The sequence below is a fragment of the Cervus elaphus genome, chromosome 3 (genome assembly GCF_910594005.1).
Source record: "Cervus elaphus chromosome 3, mCerEla1.1, whole genome shotgun sequence".
NCBI lineage: Eukaryota > Metazoa > Chordata > Mammalia > Artiodactyla > Cervidae > Cervus > Cervus elaphus.
In genome coordinates this window covers 27,158,785-27,175,876 of record NC_057817.1, presented here as the reverse complement: position 1 = coordinate 27,175,876, position 17,092 = coordinate 27,158,785, and the positions used below count along the sequence as shown (strand labels likewise).

The following is a 17,092-nucleotide window of genomic DNA, read 5'->3' as shown; positions in this document are numbered from 1 at the left end:
GCTCACCTTAGAGATTATGAAAAGGCAAAAGTGACACATCCAGGTTTCAGAGACATCAGATATGTGAGGATATGGGCAGATCAAAATGTGGCTGAAGCCTGATAAGCAGGGTTCTCATTGCACCTGCCTCTGACAGCTCACTGTGTCACCTCAGGCCCTGTGACCATCTCTGCCATTAGTCCTGAGAAACGGCAACCCCTGGATTGCTAGATGGGGCCAGAAACAGCACCCCTTTGAAACTAGAGCTCAGCAGTCTAAGATGGATGAAACTCATTAAGCAAGGATTTGCCAGTGGGTCTCTTTTGCCCCAGAACACTAGTTCTAAGGAAATTAATAGATATCATGTAGAAAAAAACTGTAGGGGTGGATTCCATGCTGGGTTTAAAAAAAAAAAAAAAGAGTTAAGGAAGCATCTTATTGCAGGATCCATTAATTACACTTAGTGCTACTGCTACCAAAGAGTGAACAACATTCAGGGCTTTCTTGCATGGTGACTGGGAAGTGAAATTCTAATTCTTTTTTTTTACTTTTTAATGTTTTTAAATTTTCTGATATAAGCATTTAATTTTTATAAGTGAGCTTTTTAAAAATTTTATTTAACATTTTCAATTATTACAGAATACTGGCTATCTTTCCCCATTATACAATACATCCTTGAGTCTACCTTACACCTGAAAGTTTGTACCTCCCGCCCCATCCTGATATTTCCCCTCCCCCTTCCCACTGTTAGTATGAGTGTTGTTTGGTTTTTTTTTTTTTTTCATTTTTTTAATTTATTTTTATTAGTTGGAGGCTAATTACTTTACAGTATTGTAGTGGTTTTTTCCATACATTGACATGAATCAGCCATGGATTTACATGTGTTCCCCATCCCGATCCCCCCTCCCGCCTCCCTCCCCATCCCATCCCTCTGGGTCTTCCCAGTGCACCAGCCCTGAGCACTTGTCTCATGCATCCAACCTGGGCTGGTGATCTGTTTCACCGTTGATAGTATACTTGTTTCAATGCTATTCTCTCAGAACATCCCACCCTCGCCTTCTCCCACAGAGTCCAAAAGTCTGTTCTGTACATCTGTGTCTCTTTTTCTGTCTTGCATATAGGGTTATTGTTACCATCTTTTTAAATTCCATATATGTGTGTTAGTATACTGTATTGGTGTTTATCTTTCTGGCTTACTTCACTCTGTATAATGGGCTCCAGTTTCATCCATCTCATTAGAACTGATTCAAATGAATTCTTTTTAATGGCTGAGTAATATTCCATTGTGTATATGTACCATAGCTTCCTTATCCATTCGTCTGCTGATGGGCATCTAGGTTGCTTCCATGTCTTGGCTATTATAAACAGTGCTGTGATGAACATTAGGGTGCATGTGTCTCTTTCAGATCTGGTTTCCTCGGTGTGTGTGCCCAGGAGTGGGATTGCTGGGTCATATGGCAGTTTTATTTCCAGTTTTTTAAGGAATCTCCACACTGTTCTCCATAGCGGCTGTACTAGTTTGCATTCCCACCAACAATGTAAGAGGGTTTCCTTTTCTCCACATCCTCTCCAGCATTTATTGCTTGTAGACTTTTGGATAGCAGCCATCCTGACTGGTGTGTAATGGCACCTCATTGTGGTTTTGATTTGCATTTCTCTGATAATGAGTGATGTTGAGCATCTTTTCATGTGTTTGTTAGCCATCTGTAAAAAAAAAAAAAAATTGGAGAAGAAAGTAGAATACTGATTCCAGTATCAGAAATAAAGTACTGTTATTAAAAAAAAAAAAAAAAACTCAAGGCTTTCCAAACCTTTTTTTAGGTCATAGAGCCCCTCTCCTTGACCACATATAGGAATCAGGGTTTTAAGGAATATACTTTAAGAAATATTGAACAAGTTTTCTCTAGTCCACTATTAAGTAGACAAATTTCCAAATCCAAACAGATTTACAGTATCTCCTTAAAAACCTGAAGGAGATCTAAGTATAATAAATATAATATGCAGACTGATCTAGTTTATAGCAACATGTCTCCAGCTACACTGCCAAAACCAAAGGAAAGTTGCTTACATGGACTGGAGGGCAGATGCCAGCATCACCCCAACACCACTCAATGGAGTTACCATCTGGTGGTAACTGATGTCTGTCCCTACATTGAGGAAGGTGGTACCAGAGACTGCCAGTGCTTACCAAGTGCCCTTGGCTCCTCCCCACTCCCCACCCTCCTTTGGGATTTGGTTGGAGATTGGGGCTGCGGTGGCCAATTAAGTGTGAGTGGCATTGAAGTGTGTCGTTTCTAGAGTGAGGCAGTCAGCAGCCCACATACTTGTTGAATCTCTCTTTTCTCCTATCCTAGTAACTCTGGAAACTGGGTGTTCAAGGTTGACAGGGCTAGAAAACACAAGAGCCTAGGCTCCTGAAACATCCACTGTCATAACCATGTAGATGAGATGCCTTAGACTGGGAATGAGAAATGAACCTTTTTCATGTTAAGTTAAACCACTGAGATTTCAAGGTTTTCCCATGCAGGCAGTCAGTGTTAATTACCTGAATCCAAGCATAGAAGTTAAGTGATAGAAATCTCTCTTAATAGCCAATACTCTTTATCCTTAGTTCCTGTTAGTGAAATGTCTTCTTATCGCTATTAGACCTTCTCTACTTTCCCTCTCACTTCAGCTTCTTGAAAGAAGAGTCTATCCTAGTAATACTAAGAGCTATAATAGTAACAGTGGTTTAATAACTACCATTTATGGAACACATACTATGTGGCAGTCACTAAAGTAAAGAATTCTCCTACATTCTCTCATTAAATGTAATTCTCATGACAGCTTTATGAGGAAACTACTATTATTAACCCCTTTTCACACCTGAGGAAACTGAGACACATGGGACAGAAGTAGCTTGCCTAAGTCACACAGTGAGTGGTGGAGGAGGACCCCAGTTGGGTCTATCTGACACCTAAGATCTAGGCTTCTCCCACAAGCTCTACAACATGAAATCCCAGCTCCTTAGCAGACAAAGGGCCTCTCTGATGTGGCTGCTGCCCATCTCCCCAGCTTCAGGTGCCACTGCCCCCTCCCTCTCCACCTTCGGAACTTCTTCAGCCTTCCTCTTCACACTCAGGCAACCGTGACCTACTTATACCATCTAGTGCCTCTTCGTACAATGCCCACTTCTTCCTCTTGCCTGCCTAGTAAGCTCCATCCTCTCAAAACTCCATAGGTGATGCCTTCTCTGCCAGCCTCCCCTGACCTCCCTGAAGTTCCCACTCTCCTCTGTGCTGCCTCTGATTTCTTATGTTGCCCATATCCCACCTGGGTTATAGTTACATTTTCTTGTGGTTACATCTTCATTAAAATTTCCTGCTAAATCGCTTCAGTCGTGCCCAGCTCTTTGCGATCCTATGGACTGTAGCCCGCCAGGTTCCTCTGTCCATGGGGTCTCTCCAGGCAAGAATACTAGAGTGGTTTGCCATTTCCTCCTCCAGGGGATCTTCCCAACCCAGGGATTGAACCTGCGTGTCTTATGTCTCCTGCATTGGCAGATGGTTTCTTTACCACTAACGCCACTAGGAAGACCTTCATTAAGAGTTTGGACCCTTTTCCTTTTCTTTTCCCCAAATAATTTTTTGTTGACTTTATTCCCATCTTTTATGATAAACTGATTTTCTTTTTCACATTAGAAATGAAAAAAAGTTGTATATATTTCATTTAAATGAAAATCTTTTTTCCTATTTGAGAATATGAAGTGATAATATTTAGATATATACCTAAAGATCAAGTCATAGCCTGGAAATGCCATTGCCTTGCTTCTTTAACAGTACGAGAGGATACATTCATATATGCATTCTAAGCTCTTTGAAAGAAGACATAATCATTTTGTTTGAGACCTAGTTATAATCCTCATTTTGTCAGATTAATCAGCAACTAAAATGATAGATGCAAAGAACTGACTCATTGGAAAATACCCTCATGCTGGGAAAGATTGAAGGCAGGAGGAGAGGATGAGATGGTTGGGTGGCATCACTGACTCAATGGTAATGAGTTTGAGCAAGCTCTAGGAGTTGGTAATGGACAGGGAAGCCTGATGTGCTGCAGTCCATGGTGTCTCAAAGAGTTGGACACAACTGAGCAACTAAACTGAACTGAACTGAGAATAGATAGACAGAAATGAATATATATATTTATATATGTCTGTTTTGCTGACATTATCTGTTCTTCACACAGACCTTTTCGCTGCATATGTATATTCATTTTGTTTCTCTTGACATGAGGATAGGGAAAACCTATTTAACTGCCAAGCACAGCCCCCATTTCTAATAAAGTACTTTATATATAATGGGCAACCAGGACTTATTTGATGGAGCATGGACCTTTGTCTATATTACTATATCCCCAACACTAACTCATGCCAGGCATGTGATAGCTACTTCCTAAATATTCCTTGACTTGACCACCATTTCTTTACTGGCCCCAAGAGTGTCTTCCCTGGGACTAGTTATTCAGCCAGCCAGTTCTCCTTTGGGCAATCAATAAACTGCATATAGTTTATAAGACGGTTTCTTTAAGGTTTAGATTTTGTTAATTGCTTTACCAGCTGCTAAACAGCTCTTTCAGTGAGCTCATTATGTTTTGAACCACAAAGATCAAGAACAAGATTCTGTTTCCACTTAACATTTATTAAGCATGAACTTTGTACCAGGAATTTCACAGAACATCTTCATATTGCCTCATTTTAGCCTACCTACAATCTGGTGGTTAATTCTGCTTATTTTATAGCTACAGAAATGAGGCTCAAAGGGGTTGAAAGCTTTGCCCATGTTCACCACTTAGTTGCAGGGATTGAACCTGAATTCAAGGCTATCAACTTGAACTCTAGGACTCTCTCTGGGTCCATAATGATCCTGTTCAGATGCACCTGTGAGCCCTGGTCTCAATGTGTGCTGGCCTCTCACTTACTTTTTGCTTCCTGTTGCATGCTGCCAGCATGATTTTGGCCTGGGGGCCTATGAGAAAGCTCTGAGCACAGGACTGTTTTGGAAGCTGAGTGACATGTAACAGAGATGGCCCCCATGCTTAAACACAACTCATACATACGTACATGTACATTCACATCCACCTCAAGCCAGTAAAACTTCCCCAAGGATCAAGAGAACATGGGTCATTAATTAAAACGGAATCTGCCTTTGATCTTTGTCCAGAGAACAATGAACAGCCAAAACTTAAGCCCCAGGCTTTCTGGAACTGGCCTTCTGCTGCCTCTTGGCCAATTTTTTTTTTAATTGGAGTATAGGTGTGTTAGTTTCTTCTGTACAACAAAGTGAATCCTCTATGCATATACATATATTCTCTCTTTTTTGGATTGCCTTCCCATCTAGGTCATTTATTCTCTATGACTGTGTCTCTATTTCTGCTTTGCAAATAGGGTCATCTGTACCATTTTTCTAGATTCCATATATATGTGTTAATATATGATATTTTTTTTCTGTTTGGCCAGTTTTAAATTTTGCCACGAGACAAATGTTGGCCTCCTGTCTGTCCCTACAATCTGAATGTTCTCAAAGATGTTTCCATTCACCCATGCATTGACCTGAGAAAAGCGTGACTTCAAAGTTTCATCTGCTGGAGATGGGGTTACAGAGATGAAGCCTCAGTATCACAAAATCCAATGAAGGTGACCATGGGGTCCTGCCATCCATGCAAGGATGTCTTTCACTCAGCTCAAAGGTTACTTTGGGGTTCTTTAAAGACACCGGGCCTCAGGTTCCAGGACATTGACCTCTATTTACAGAAGAGATTTTGCCTAAGAGGTAGATTCCCTTAGGAGAGAGAAGCAGCATTAGTTGTATAAATTTATTGGTAAGATGAGGAAGCAGGGAAGAAAGGCCTGAACGAGGACAAGAACACACATGCTGAGAGCACAAATCCCTTCACCGACGGGCCAGTCAGCAGGGGTTCTCCTGGCTGTAGTCTGCAGGGGCCATGCGAGGTAAACTAATGACCAAGGATTTCCCCAGAGCTGATGCTGATCTAAGAAGAGATAGTCCTTGCAGGTCTGTCAGTGGACCTGTAATTGTCTGTACCCATGGAGCACGTGGCCAAATAACTACCTAAACCAGGGCACAGAAAGGGAAGCAGGAGGACTGGAATTGCCCTTGAAACAAAAGCTTCATCTGTGAGGGGCTTAGAGCCAGGAAAGGGTCTAGTCTTTATCCCTGGCAATTCTGCAGGAAGGGGAGGCTGTATTAAGAAGCCTCTTAGTATGGAGGCAGAAGGATGGGCTAGCATCCTGACTCCTCATTAAGGAAGACTAAGGTAGAGAGTTGCAAGAGAGGAGACAACAGTGGAGCAGAAAAGCAAGGAGATGATGACAGGTGTGATGGAGGAATTTCCTGAAGAAGGGAGTCCAGGAGAAACCAAAGCAAGCTGTCTGGACAGCTGTCTTTCACTTTATCTTGGGGTCTTCTTGGTGGGTGAGCTCAGAGCTAGGGTCTTTCCCGGCAGGTCCTTGATTTCACTTGTACTCCCTAACCTGGTTTTGGCCTCCCCGCGGGGGCTGCAGTTCCCACTGCCAGTGACACAGCCCCCCGGCAGGAAGCAATAGCCCCCGCCGACAAAGCTGGGCCGATAGCCATAGGTGCCGGTGCCGCTGTACCCAAAGCCGGCTCCTGTGCCTGCAGTCCCGGCCATGGAGCTGCTGATGACGGCTGTGGAAGACAGAGGGAGGACTAATAAGTGCGTGTCCCAGGATAGGGCTGACCCGAAGTCCTCTCCAGCCTCCCAGCTCTAACTAGATTAAATGTGTCCGTCCTAAGTAATACTCCACATCAACTGAGGACTTGGCTTTAGTGACATATGCTCAATTCCTGACAGCTCAAGTACCAGGGGAATCAGCCCAGATCCCACAGGACCCCCAAGCCCAGAGCCTTCTCATTCTTTGAACAAACAAGAGTAGCAGGGGCTTCCCCCAAAGAGCAGATGACGCCTAAGCATCATGTAAGCCAGCAAGTCTTGCGTTTAACTTAAGAAGACATTCTTAATTTTTTCCAAAGAATTTCCTGAGTGCTTGATACAGGAGAGTTTTTGCCGGCTTCTCTTAGAAGACCAGGCTGAATCCTTTGGGGCAGCATCGAAACTGCTTGTGCACGATGTTTCTATGCACACCTGGGTCTCACTCCGGGTGAGGAGGTGCCCCTCTTCCTACTCACAGCTTCCGGCAAGCAGCAAAGTCAGGATGGGGGGTGGCAGAAAAGCATGGGGCTGACAGCCTTATGAGTGAGGTTTCTGGGGAAGGGGCCAGAAATGGAGAAATGTGAAATGTCAGAATGTGATGGGAAGCTGACCCCATCAAGGAAGAGGCTGCAGGTCTCAGCACAGGAAGTGATTAGGACAATGTTGCTCTAGCAGGCAGAACCCAGGCTGTTCCATGGAGGTCCTAGTGGTAGGGGACCACTTCCTTTGTGTTCATTAATGGGCTAAACATACTCTTTCAAAGGTGTGAAATACTCACATATGCTCACAGAATTGGTGTATTCTCCAGACATCCTGCAAGGGAACAAAAGCACAGGTGAATCTCCATCACATGGAATTTGAGTTACCCTCACCCCAGCCTGCAACCATCAGCCAGGCCAGCGCAGCCTCCACAAGTCCTCCAGCTGGCCAGGTGGCATTAACAGCCCTGGGTGACTCTAAGCACCTCTCTCTAGTCTTTCCCCTTCTGAGATGTGTGAACCTGCAACCCTGGAGCCCCTGTGGCAACACCACCTCCCAGGGGCCCTCCTGCTGTGCTTCTCATCATCCCACTTCATCCCTGTGGGGCTACTGCCTGAATAAATGCATGTGTAGAAATACTAGCATCAGGAGTTGCCGCTAAGGAACTAACTCTATGATATTAGGACCAATAACTTCTCTTCTCTGGGTCTCATTCATAAAATGATGCTAGGTTAGGATAGGGATTTTCAAGTGTCAACACTTCATGTACTACCCTTTCAATTGTTGCTATGACCACATATAACTCATACTGTTATATGTTTAGTATTTTTCGTTGACTATCTTCTATGGCAAAAAAATATATTTCTCTTAAAAGGAAGTTTTATATCAATAGGGTGCATAGAAAACCAGTGTCTCTGGACCAAAAAAAGACAAAAACAGTAGCAGTGAAAATAAATAAAACAAAAAAATATTTGGCTAGATATTGTCTGCTCAGAGACTTTGAACCTAGAATCTACCATCTCTTTACTAATAGGGATATTTGCAAGTGTCAGGTCAGTGTTAAATATACAAGAACACCACGCTGAAGCTTTCTCCTTATTGTAGTCTGAAGACTGGAAAGAAAACCATAAAGGAAATCACCATCTTATTATCTGACTGGATGCTGTTTAAGGCTATGTTTGTAGGTGACCTAAAAAGTATCTCCAACCCCTCCAACAGTCTGCCACTCATACCTGGGAAATTAAGTCAGAGGATTCCAAAAGTCCTTCCAGCCCTAACATTCTAAGAGCCCTCCCATCACCTACCTACACTCCTCGCCCTCCAGCAGCTTGCGGTAGGTGGCGATCTCGATGTCCAGAGCCAGCTTGGTGCTCATCAGCTCCTGGTACTCACGCATCATCCGGGCCAGCTCCTCCTTGGCCTGGAGCAGGGCGGCCTCCAGCTCATCCAGCTTGGCCTGAGCATCTTTCAGGGCACAATGACCTCGCTGCTCAGCGTCAGTGATGGCCGTCTCCAGGTTGGAGCACTGAGGACCAGGAGGTGACATTGCCCCCTGAGTTCTAAGGTACCTTGAGCCTCCCTTCACTGCCTCCCTCCAAGTGCTCACTGTGGTTGGACCATGCTCTATCCTGCCCCACTTCCTAGAGCAAAGCCACATCCATGGAGTTAGTATCCTGTCAACTTGGAACTGAGAGGCTTGTTATTCTCAGCCCCTTGGCTTTCTGAGAAGGCCTTTCCAATTGTTCCAGGATTCAGGTGAGAGCTAAGTGTGGAAGGATGCAAACAGAGGTTCCATCTGAGAAAAGGAGTTCTGAGATGGAAGACCCTGAGAAGAAGGGACATGAGTGTGTGATTGACAGTTCACCCCTCCCTTGGGAGTGAGCCAGGAAACCCCAAAGCCCCTTCACCTGCTTCTTCACATTCTCAATCTCTGAGCGCAGCCTTTGGATGAGCCGGGTCAGCTCTGAGATCTCATTCTTGGTGTGTTTGAGGTCATCCCCATGCCGACCGGCCGCCAGCTGCAGCTCCTGGAACTAGGGTGAAAGGGGCCAACACAGGAACCTAAGCTCAGCCTAGCAGGTTGTGCTTTTGCCTGGGGAGTGTGGCAGAGGTGGGTAGGGGTCCCCAGATTCACCAGGCCTATCAACAGCCTCCTGCTCAGACATCTGTTCTTTGGCTTGATTTATCTGCCTTCAGCAGAGATGATCTCACTGAAGGTTTTGGCCATAAGGACAGTCAAAAGTCTCACACCCTCTACACTGCAGCTTTGCAACATGCAACCTTTATTATGATACTCCCCTGCCTATAGCTCTTCAAAGTCAAGGTAAAATTCAAACAACTCCTAGCCTGGCATCAAGGTGCCTTGAAATCTGACTCCATTAGGCTCTTCAGGCTCAGTTCTTACTGCCCTCACTCATCATCTACCCAGCTCCCCACCTCTGCCAAACAGTTCCAGGTTCCATAAGGAGCCCATGTGCTCTCAAATCTCTGAGTCTGTGCATGAGGCCCTCCCTCCTGCTAGAAAAGCCTCCCCCATTCATCCTCTCTTTTCCCCTAATCAGGTCCAACTCAGCCAGGGCAGACTCCCTTTCTCCAGGAGGCCTTCACTGAGTCCCTGCTTGGGTGCCCATCTGTGCCCATAGTCCCCGGCATGCCAGTCTGTAGACTTTACCACTCTGTTCTGTGACCACACATTTCAATGTCTTTCCCATCAGAATCAGAATGACTGGGTGGCAGGGACCTCTAGTCTTACTTCTGAATTCCCAGTATCTAGCACAGAGTCTAGCTAGAAAAGAGGTCTGGAGAATGAATGAATGAATGAGTGAACCAAAGAGGGAGCTGATGAGCCACCGATCTATTTTCTCTGGAACTTCCTCCCATCATAGCTCAGCTGAGTTCCAGGCTACTGGCAGTCTTGCTGGACATGGAGGTGCATTTTGTGTGTATGGGAGTGCGGGGGTAGATTTGGTTATATCCTATCACCATGGGTCATGAATTTGGAGTCATCTATTAGTTTCGGATTATTCCTGCATTTGATGTCATCCATTGAATAATCAACAGAGAGTACTCCATTTTTACCCCAGAATATGGTTATCTCCATCACTACCAGCTAAATGACCTTGAAAAGTAACACAAGGGGAACACAAAGAACATGTGACATTCAGAACTCCAGTGACTATGCACTGCCTGTCTGTCTCTGAGGGGTTGGGTTTGCCAGTTGTCTAATATCTGGCTCCAGCATGGTCCAAGAGTCAGGGTTCTTCTTAAGGATGCCAAGTTCCCTGGAAGGCAGGGGGAGCTTCTCACTGTGCTCCTGTGTTTTATCTTTGGTGCCAGGTCAGGTGGCCTTCTGCATCTCTGCATAGCCCTCCTTACCAGGGCACTAAGTCCCTGATCCTGACACCAAGTTGTCTCCTCCTGAGACAGGAGATTAAACTCCTGCCATTCAGCTCCCAAGTCACCCCGAGCCCTTGTCATAAATCCTTCTCAACCAGAGTCACCTCCTGACTTTCTGTCTAAATGCTATGGAACATCAGACATGTAGATTCAGATCCAGTTCCATCATTTATCAGCTAAATGACCTTGGAAAGTTATTTAAACTCCTTAAACCCTGCTTCTTCACCTTCAAAAGGGGAGTAATAATAAGCATTCACAGTACTGTTTCTGGGATGACACTGATGCCATTCTGCTCAGTGAGTGCTTGCCCTGAGCTGGAGAAATCCTGGTGTGAGTAACCTCAAGAAACAAATGAACCCACATCATGTTTATGCCTAATTCTTCTAGAAGGAATCTGGGGTTAAGCACCGTCACTGACAATCCAGAATGATTGGGCCATATAGCCATCCCTGATCCTGGCTGGAGGCTGGAATGTAGAAGGATTTGGGGACTGGGGACTTGAGTTTGAACCTTTATCAAGAAGCCTTGGCCTGAGTTGTCTTCTAGGCCATGAAAGCCTCCCTTCCTCACACCCTTGAAGGTCAAGTCTTTCTGCCCCTGAGGTAGCAAGGGGGCAGGGGGAGGGGAAAGATAAGGCCTCAACAGTTTGGGTTTCCCTTGAGAAGGAACCTGATAAACCTCAAGGACAATTAGGAAGTCGCCATCTTGATCTGAGAAACTAAATTATCTGAAGACTCATTTCCCCACCCACAACCTATTAGAGGAGTTAAGATCTAAGGGACTCAAACCTACCCCTTTCTCCTTGGAGTTGCACTTGAATGAAAAGATAGGAGTGACCTGATCTCAGATGAGATCCCCTAATTTATTGTTATTAACAATGGAGTTGAGATGCTAACTACCCATGTTTTCCTTCTTCCCAGAATTAGTTCAAAACTCTCAGCCTCTAAGGATATGGCTCCTGACTTGCCCCACCCAGTCCTAGTTCCCTAACCTCTGTCTCCCCAAGGTTCATGTTTCTCTGACACACTCATTTGCACTCAGCTGTGTGTTTTCTCTGATGGCTTCGTGGTTCCTAAGGACAGAGCTGCAATCTCTTCCTCCTCTGGGGAAGAGGGGGTTCTTTCCCCTGGCACCCTGGACAATGCTGTGCTCCCAGCGAGCATATGGGCCATGGTGGGTCATGGGATGGGTCAGAGGCCCCGGAACACATGACCTTGGGGATGTGTGCATCTCACCTTGGTCTGGTACAGTGCCTCGGCCTCCGCCTTGCTCTTGAGAGCAATGTCCTCGTACTGGGCCCGGACCTCAGCAATGATGCTGTCCAGGTCCAGGTTCCGGTTGTTGTCCATGGACAGGATGACAGATGTATCACTGATGTGGGACTGCATCTGAGCAATCTCCTGCAGGGGCAACAAGGAAGCTTGAGCTGCCTTTTGTGAACAGAAGAATGTGCCAAGGTGATGGACCTGGCCCAGCAGCGAGCCCCCCAGACCCTCCCAAACAGACTCAAGTTGTGGTCCCCAAAACTTCCAAGAATGGAGTTCACTGGTTCAGAGGTTCCAACACCACATCTAAAATTTCTGGATGGTTTTGAAGTAGCTCAAGAAGAAACCGACCCCCATGACTGTCACCTGAGATAGGTTAGGAGTGCAGAAGGTGGAGGGGAGAGAGCCTGGCCATCACACAAGGGACAGTAAGGACATCTGAGAGCCCATGAATGGGCCAACAGGTTGAGGCTTGAAACCAGATAGTCACAGAGGCAGTGGAAAGAGTGTGAAGATTTTCACCTCCATCCCTGGGGACTCATGCCTAAGACCCGAGAAAATTCCCAAGCCACAGAGAGAAGACAAGCAGAAGTGAGAATATGCTTGGCTGGTGGTCAGTGGGGACCCCTTAGGGCCCCATGGCTTCCTGAAGGATGTGAGAGGGAACAGCTGGTGGCCAGGCTGGAGTGGATGGCACACATCATCAGATGTACCAAGATTGCTGTCACTCTTGCTTTGCTCTACAAAGCTCCCAGCGTCCCAACACTGGAGATTCCCTGGGCCCTTAAAGTTCCTGATGAGTTAGTAACCACTCATTCACATGTCTGTCCTTCCAGACGATTGAGCCAGGATGGGGACAGGAACTGGGGGAGACTTACCCCCTCGTACATGCATGTAAAGAACTTTATTTCTCTCTCCAGGGCATCCACCTTGGCCTGCAGCTCCACCTTGCTCATGTATGCCGCGTCCACGTCCTAGGGGAATCCAGAGAGCCCCTGACATCGCCCTTCAAACCCAGACAGGGGTCTCCCAGGCGCTGGCCCCCCAGACCCAGTTAAGTGACTAGCTGCCCCAAAAAATGGAGTCAAGACACAAGGATCAAGAAGTGACCCCCACCCAGAACTCACTGCAAGACCCTGAGCAGATTCCTTATGCCTCCGGAACTCCTCTTGCCTTATCCAAGAATGGAATCTTTTTACTGCCTACTCTGTCTCAAAGAGAGTATGGGAGAGAGCCCTACCTTACTATGGTCGGTCACACGGTGGTCAGAGCTGAAGGTGGCCAGGGACAGAGTTGGAAGGAGAACCTGCAGCCCTTCTCAAAGCATATGCTGTTTATGTATATGCTTTGGCCCGGGAGTGACTGTCCACATCTGCACTCCTGCTCATTTACACAAGACATGGGCCTGGACAAAGTGAAGTGTGCTAGATAAACTTCAAGGTGTCCCCCAAATCCCTCCACCTTCTTCTGTGGCCCTTCAGCTCCAGGCCCTTCTGCAGTGGGTAGAGACTCCAGTCTTTCCTCTGATTCACCTCCCTCACCCCCTACACTCCTCACCCTGCTGGACCGAGGGACATGTATTCTGTCCTCACCTTCTTAAGCACCACAAATTCATTCTCAGCAGTTGTGCGCTTGTTTATTTCCTCCTCATACCTACAAGAGAAGCATCACGATGAGAAGGGTGTGTGTGGGTGTGGGTGGGTGTGTTCTCAACATGAAGGAAGAGATGCAAAGCCCATGTTATGTACCTTTTAATAGATATTATTTTACATTTTGCAAATCTATCCAATTCATTAGGACTATGTGGCCAGCATCGTGGGCAGGGTTTGAAGCAACCTCCTCCTGGACCTGGGGACCAGATGGCTTGGGTCTAGATTTCCTCTGAAGCCTGGAGAGTGAAAAGGTTCTTCGTCCTCCCACTCTGTCCAAATCACAGGAACACACCGCTGTCCCTCTCTCAGTCATGATTCTTGTGTCACCCCAGCTGCCTGACACCCCTACCAATAACTTCACACCATTGCCAAGTGTGAGTCCCAAGGAAGTCAGACAGTCCCCTAGGACAGGAGGAAGGAGCATGGCCTAAATGTCTAGGATCTGAGGGAAGTGAGAGGAAGCCCAATGGAAAGTACAGCTCCCAACCCAGTTGGGCAGTTCCTGGGAACTTGGGGCCAACTTGAAAGAACTTAGGACCCGAGAGGCTATGGTATGCACACCTGGGCTCTCGTGAATGGGGAGCAAGAGAGCCATCAACTAGCACAGCCTCACCACTGCTCGAAATGCTGGCTGGCCACTCTCTAACCCACCTGGCTGCCCAGAGAAGGCCCTGATACTGTCTGGGCAGAGGATCTCAGGATGGGTCACTCTCACCTGAGGCCAGTGCCCCTGAGGCCAGAGGCATACATCCCAGTGCCTGTGGGGAAAGCCCGGGCCCAGGAGGCAGTCAGCTTGGGTTCCACTCACCTCTTCTTGTAGTCCTCCACCACATCACGCATGCTCCTCAGCTCCGAGTCCAGCCTCACCCGGTCCCCGGACAGCGTCTCCAGCTGCTTCCTCAGGTTGCTGATGTAGCCCTCGAGGATGGGCTCCAGGTTGTTCTTACAGTTGTTCAGGTCCTGTTGCTGCAGCAGCTCCCACTTGGTCCCCAGCACCTGGTTCTGCTGCTCCAGGAACCTCACCTGGAATCCAGCCAACCAATAGTCAATGGCAAGAGGCCAGGGAATTTCTTTCCTGGACAGTAGCTGTGTTCCCTTACGTTACATAGCCTCATCCCTCAGAAAATGATTCTCCTACCCCTTCCCACCCAGGTCCTTTGTCTGACTGCAGTTCTCTTTTGGGGAGCAGCCACTGACGTCAGGAGGGGCCTCACCATCCTCCCTCGCCCCTCATCAAGTTCTGTCTTCTATGCACCTGTCCTTACCTGCCTGGACCAGTGTCGATGGTTAGCCTCATCCACCTTTCTTGGGTAAGTCCTTAGACATGTAATCTGGCCATACTGGCCTTCACGCTCTTGGGGACCCCTTCTCTGGGTTTCTGGTGGTCTGGTGGTCTGGCCTGTGCTCTGCCTACTCTGTCTCCTTCATCACCATCTCTCCCAGCCCAGCCAGAGGCCGGTATCCAATTGATCTGGGGTCTCGGGCCCTCTCATGTTGCCTTCATTTCTGGCTGCCTTTGATCTCAGAGCATTTCCCCAGGGGGAGAACCAGCCTTCTCAATTTGCAATCTACGAACATTCCACCATTCCCTTGCACAAAACCCTCCAGTGGCTCCACACCACCTACAGGGTCAAGCCCAGATTCCCTTCTTGTGCTTTTCCAATGTGCCAGTGCCACTCCCACCATTCTCCCAACACACACAAACTGCATTTCTCCCCACTCTTCAGACAAGTCTCATCAGGCTGCATGTGACTCTTCCATCTCCTTAGGTTGCCTTTCTCCACCTCTGTCTGGCAAACTCCTCCTCATGCATCACTGCCCTACCTCACTATCACCCGTGGTGAGCTTCCCCTGCTCCCCTAAGCTTGGGAAATGTTTACTTCACCAAACATTCCTACCCCTTTGCTCTTTAGTGGTCCTCAAACATGAGAGTGCCTCGACATCACCAGGGGGCTTGTTAAAACACAGATTTCTGGGCCCCATTCCCAGAATTTGTGGTTCAGTAGGTATGATATGGAGCCTGAGAATGTGCATTTCCAACAAATGCCAAGGTGATGCCAGCCCTCTCGGTTCATGGACCCCTTTTAAGAACTGCTGTTCTAGCGTACCACTGATCCCCGTCTGCCTTGCTTTATAGTTTAGGGTGTATTATAGGTTATGAGTCTGTCTTTCAACCAAAGTCTGAGCTGGTCTGGGTCCCATGAGAGGAGGAGCTGGGCCTTAGAATTTCTAGATATCCTAAGTTGCCATGGACCTTGTGTTTCTCCAGGAATTCCCACCTTGTCGATGAAGGAGGCGAACTTGTTGTTCAGTGCCTTGATCTGCTCCCGCTCCTGGGCACGCACTTTCTGGATCTCGGGGTCCAGCTCCACATTGAGGGGAGTCAGGAGGCTCTTGTTGACGATGACCTGGTGGATGCCCCCAGGTGGGCACAGGAATGGGCACATGGGCCCCAGGACCACACTGCCAAACATGCTGCCGGCAAAGCCACTGGCTCGGCCTCGGCTAAACCCATAGCCCCCTGGCCGCCCATTGCCACCGGCCATGTTGAAAGAGACGCTCCGGGCACACCCCAGGCTATACAGGCTCCGGCTTCCAAAGCCCCCACTGAGCCCTTTGCTCCCTGCCCTGTAGGAAGGTGAGCTGCTCCCAGAGAGGACAACTGAGCATCCACTGAAACCCCCCTTGGCAGCAGCTCCCGACTTGTAGGTGAATTGGCGGCTCATGCTGGGGAGGCCAGCGAGCTGGAATGAGATGCCAACCCTTAGCTGAGATGCAGCTTATCAGCCTGCAGTATTAGATGCCTCCTTTATAGGGCTCAGAAGGGAGCCACTGCCCTAATTTGTGGGTTTATTTTGCCTGGAGCAAATCATTTTTTCCCAGCAAAATCAGAGACACACTGGGCAAATAACTTAAACCTCCCACAGTGCTAGGCTTGCAAACCTTGCTCCTGTAATTTGAGTCTTATCTAATTAATGTGGGATAATTAGGCTGACTGAATTATCCCTAGAAAGATCTTGGGAAGTTTGTCACAGCCTCAAGATTGCCCTTTCCCAGGGCGTGGGAGTGAGGGGACCAGATTGCGGGGCTGCAGAGGGGAAACCTTTGATTGACAGCATCATCTGTGAGAGATTTCACGACTGTACCAGAATCAGATGGGCTACATCCAGAACCCTGGCTAAGCTGCTTTTATGTGGTTAGAAAGAGACTCCATGGCCTGGCTTCCCAGGGTTCCTGGAGGCAGTCCTCGTGGCTGGCCTGGGCCATGGCAGATGAGCCCACCAGGAATCCAGGCCCGGTCCTCTGGTTGCAGGGCCTCTGTGCCCTCCCAGGCTAGTCTCCTGCTCCTCTGTGCCAACCAGGCTGCCCTGTACACCTTTCACTACACACACTGACTTTGTTCCTGGACCCTCCCATCACAGCCACTATCAACCTTGAAGTTATGTTATTGTCACCATTTACAGTGGCTAACACTGGTGCAGCGCTTTCCAACATTAAAATAGCTTCTCATACACAGAAGCTCATTTAATTCACTAGACCTGGAGAGGAGCTGTGAGGGTCTACCTTTCACAAATGGAAAAACAGGAACTC

At 47.5% G+C, this 17,092-nt stretch overlaps 1 protein-coding gene across 1 annotated transcript; it reads right to left on the bottom strand.

The window, feature by feature from the left end:
* Nucleotides 1-5,817: 5,817 nt before the first annotated feature.
* Nucleotides 5,818-16,907, bottom strand: LOC122681354 (keratin, type II cytoskeletal 73). Its single transcript, XM_043883357.1, has 9 exons — nt 15,781-16,907; nt 14,310-14,524; nt 13,442-13,502; nt 12,728-12,823; nt 11,820-11,984; nt 9,096-9,221; nt 8,493-8,713; nt 7,487-7,521; nt 5,818-6,683 (listed from the first exon to the last, which is right to left on the bottom strand). Exons 1-9 carry the CDS (start codon nt 16,225-16,227, stop codon nt 6,427-6,429), a joined length of 1,623 nt encoding a protein of 540 aa, XP_043739292.1. The 5' UTR covers nt 16,228-16,907; the 3' UTR covers nt 5,818-6,426.
* Nucleotides 16,908-17,092: the final 185 nt, after the last annotated feature.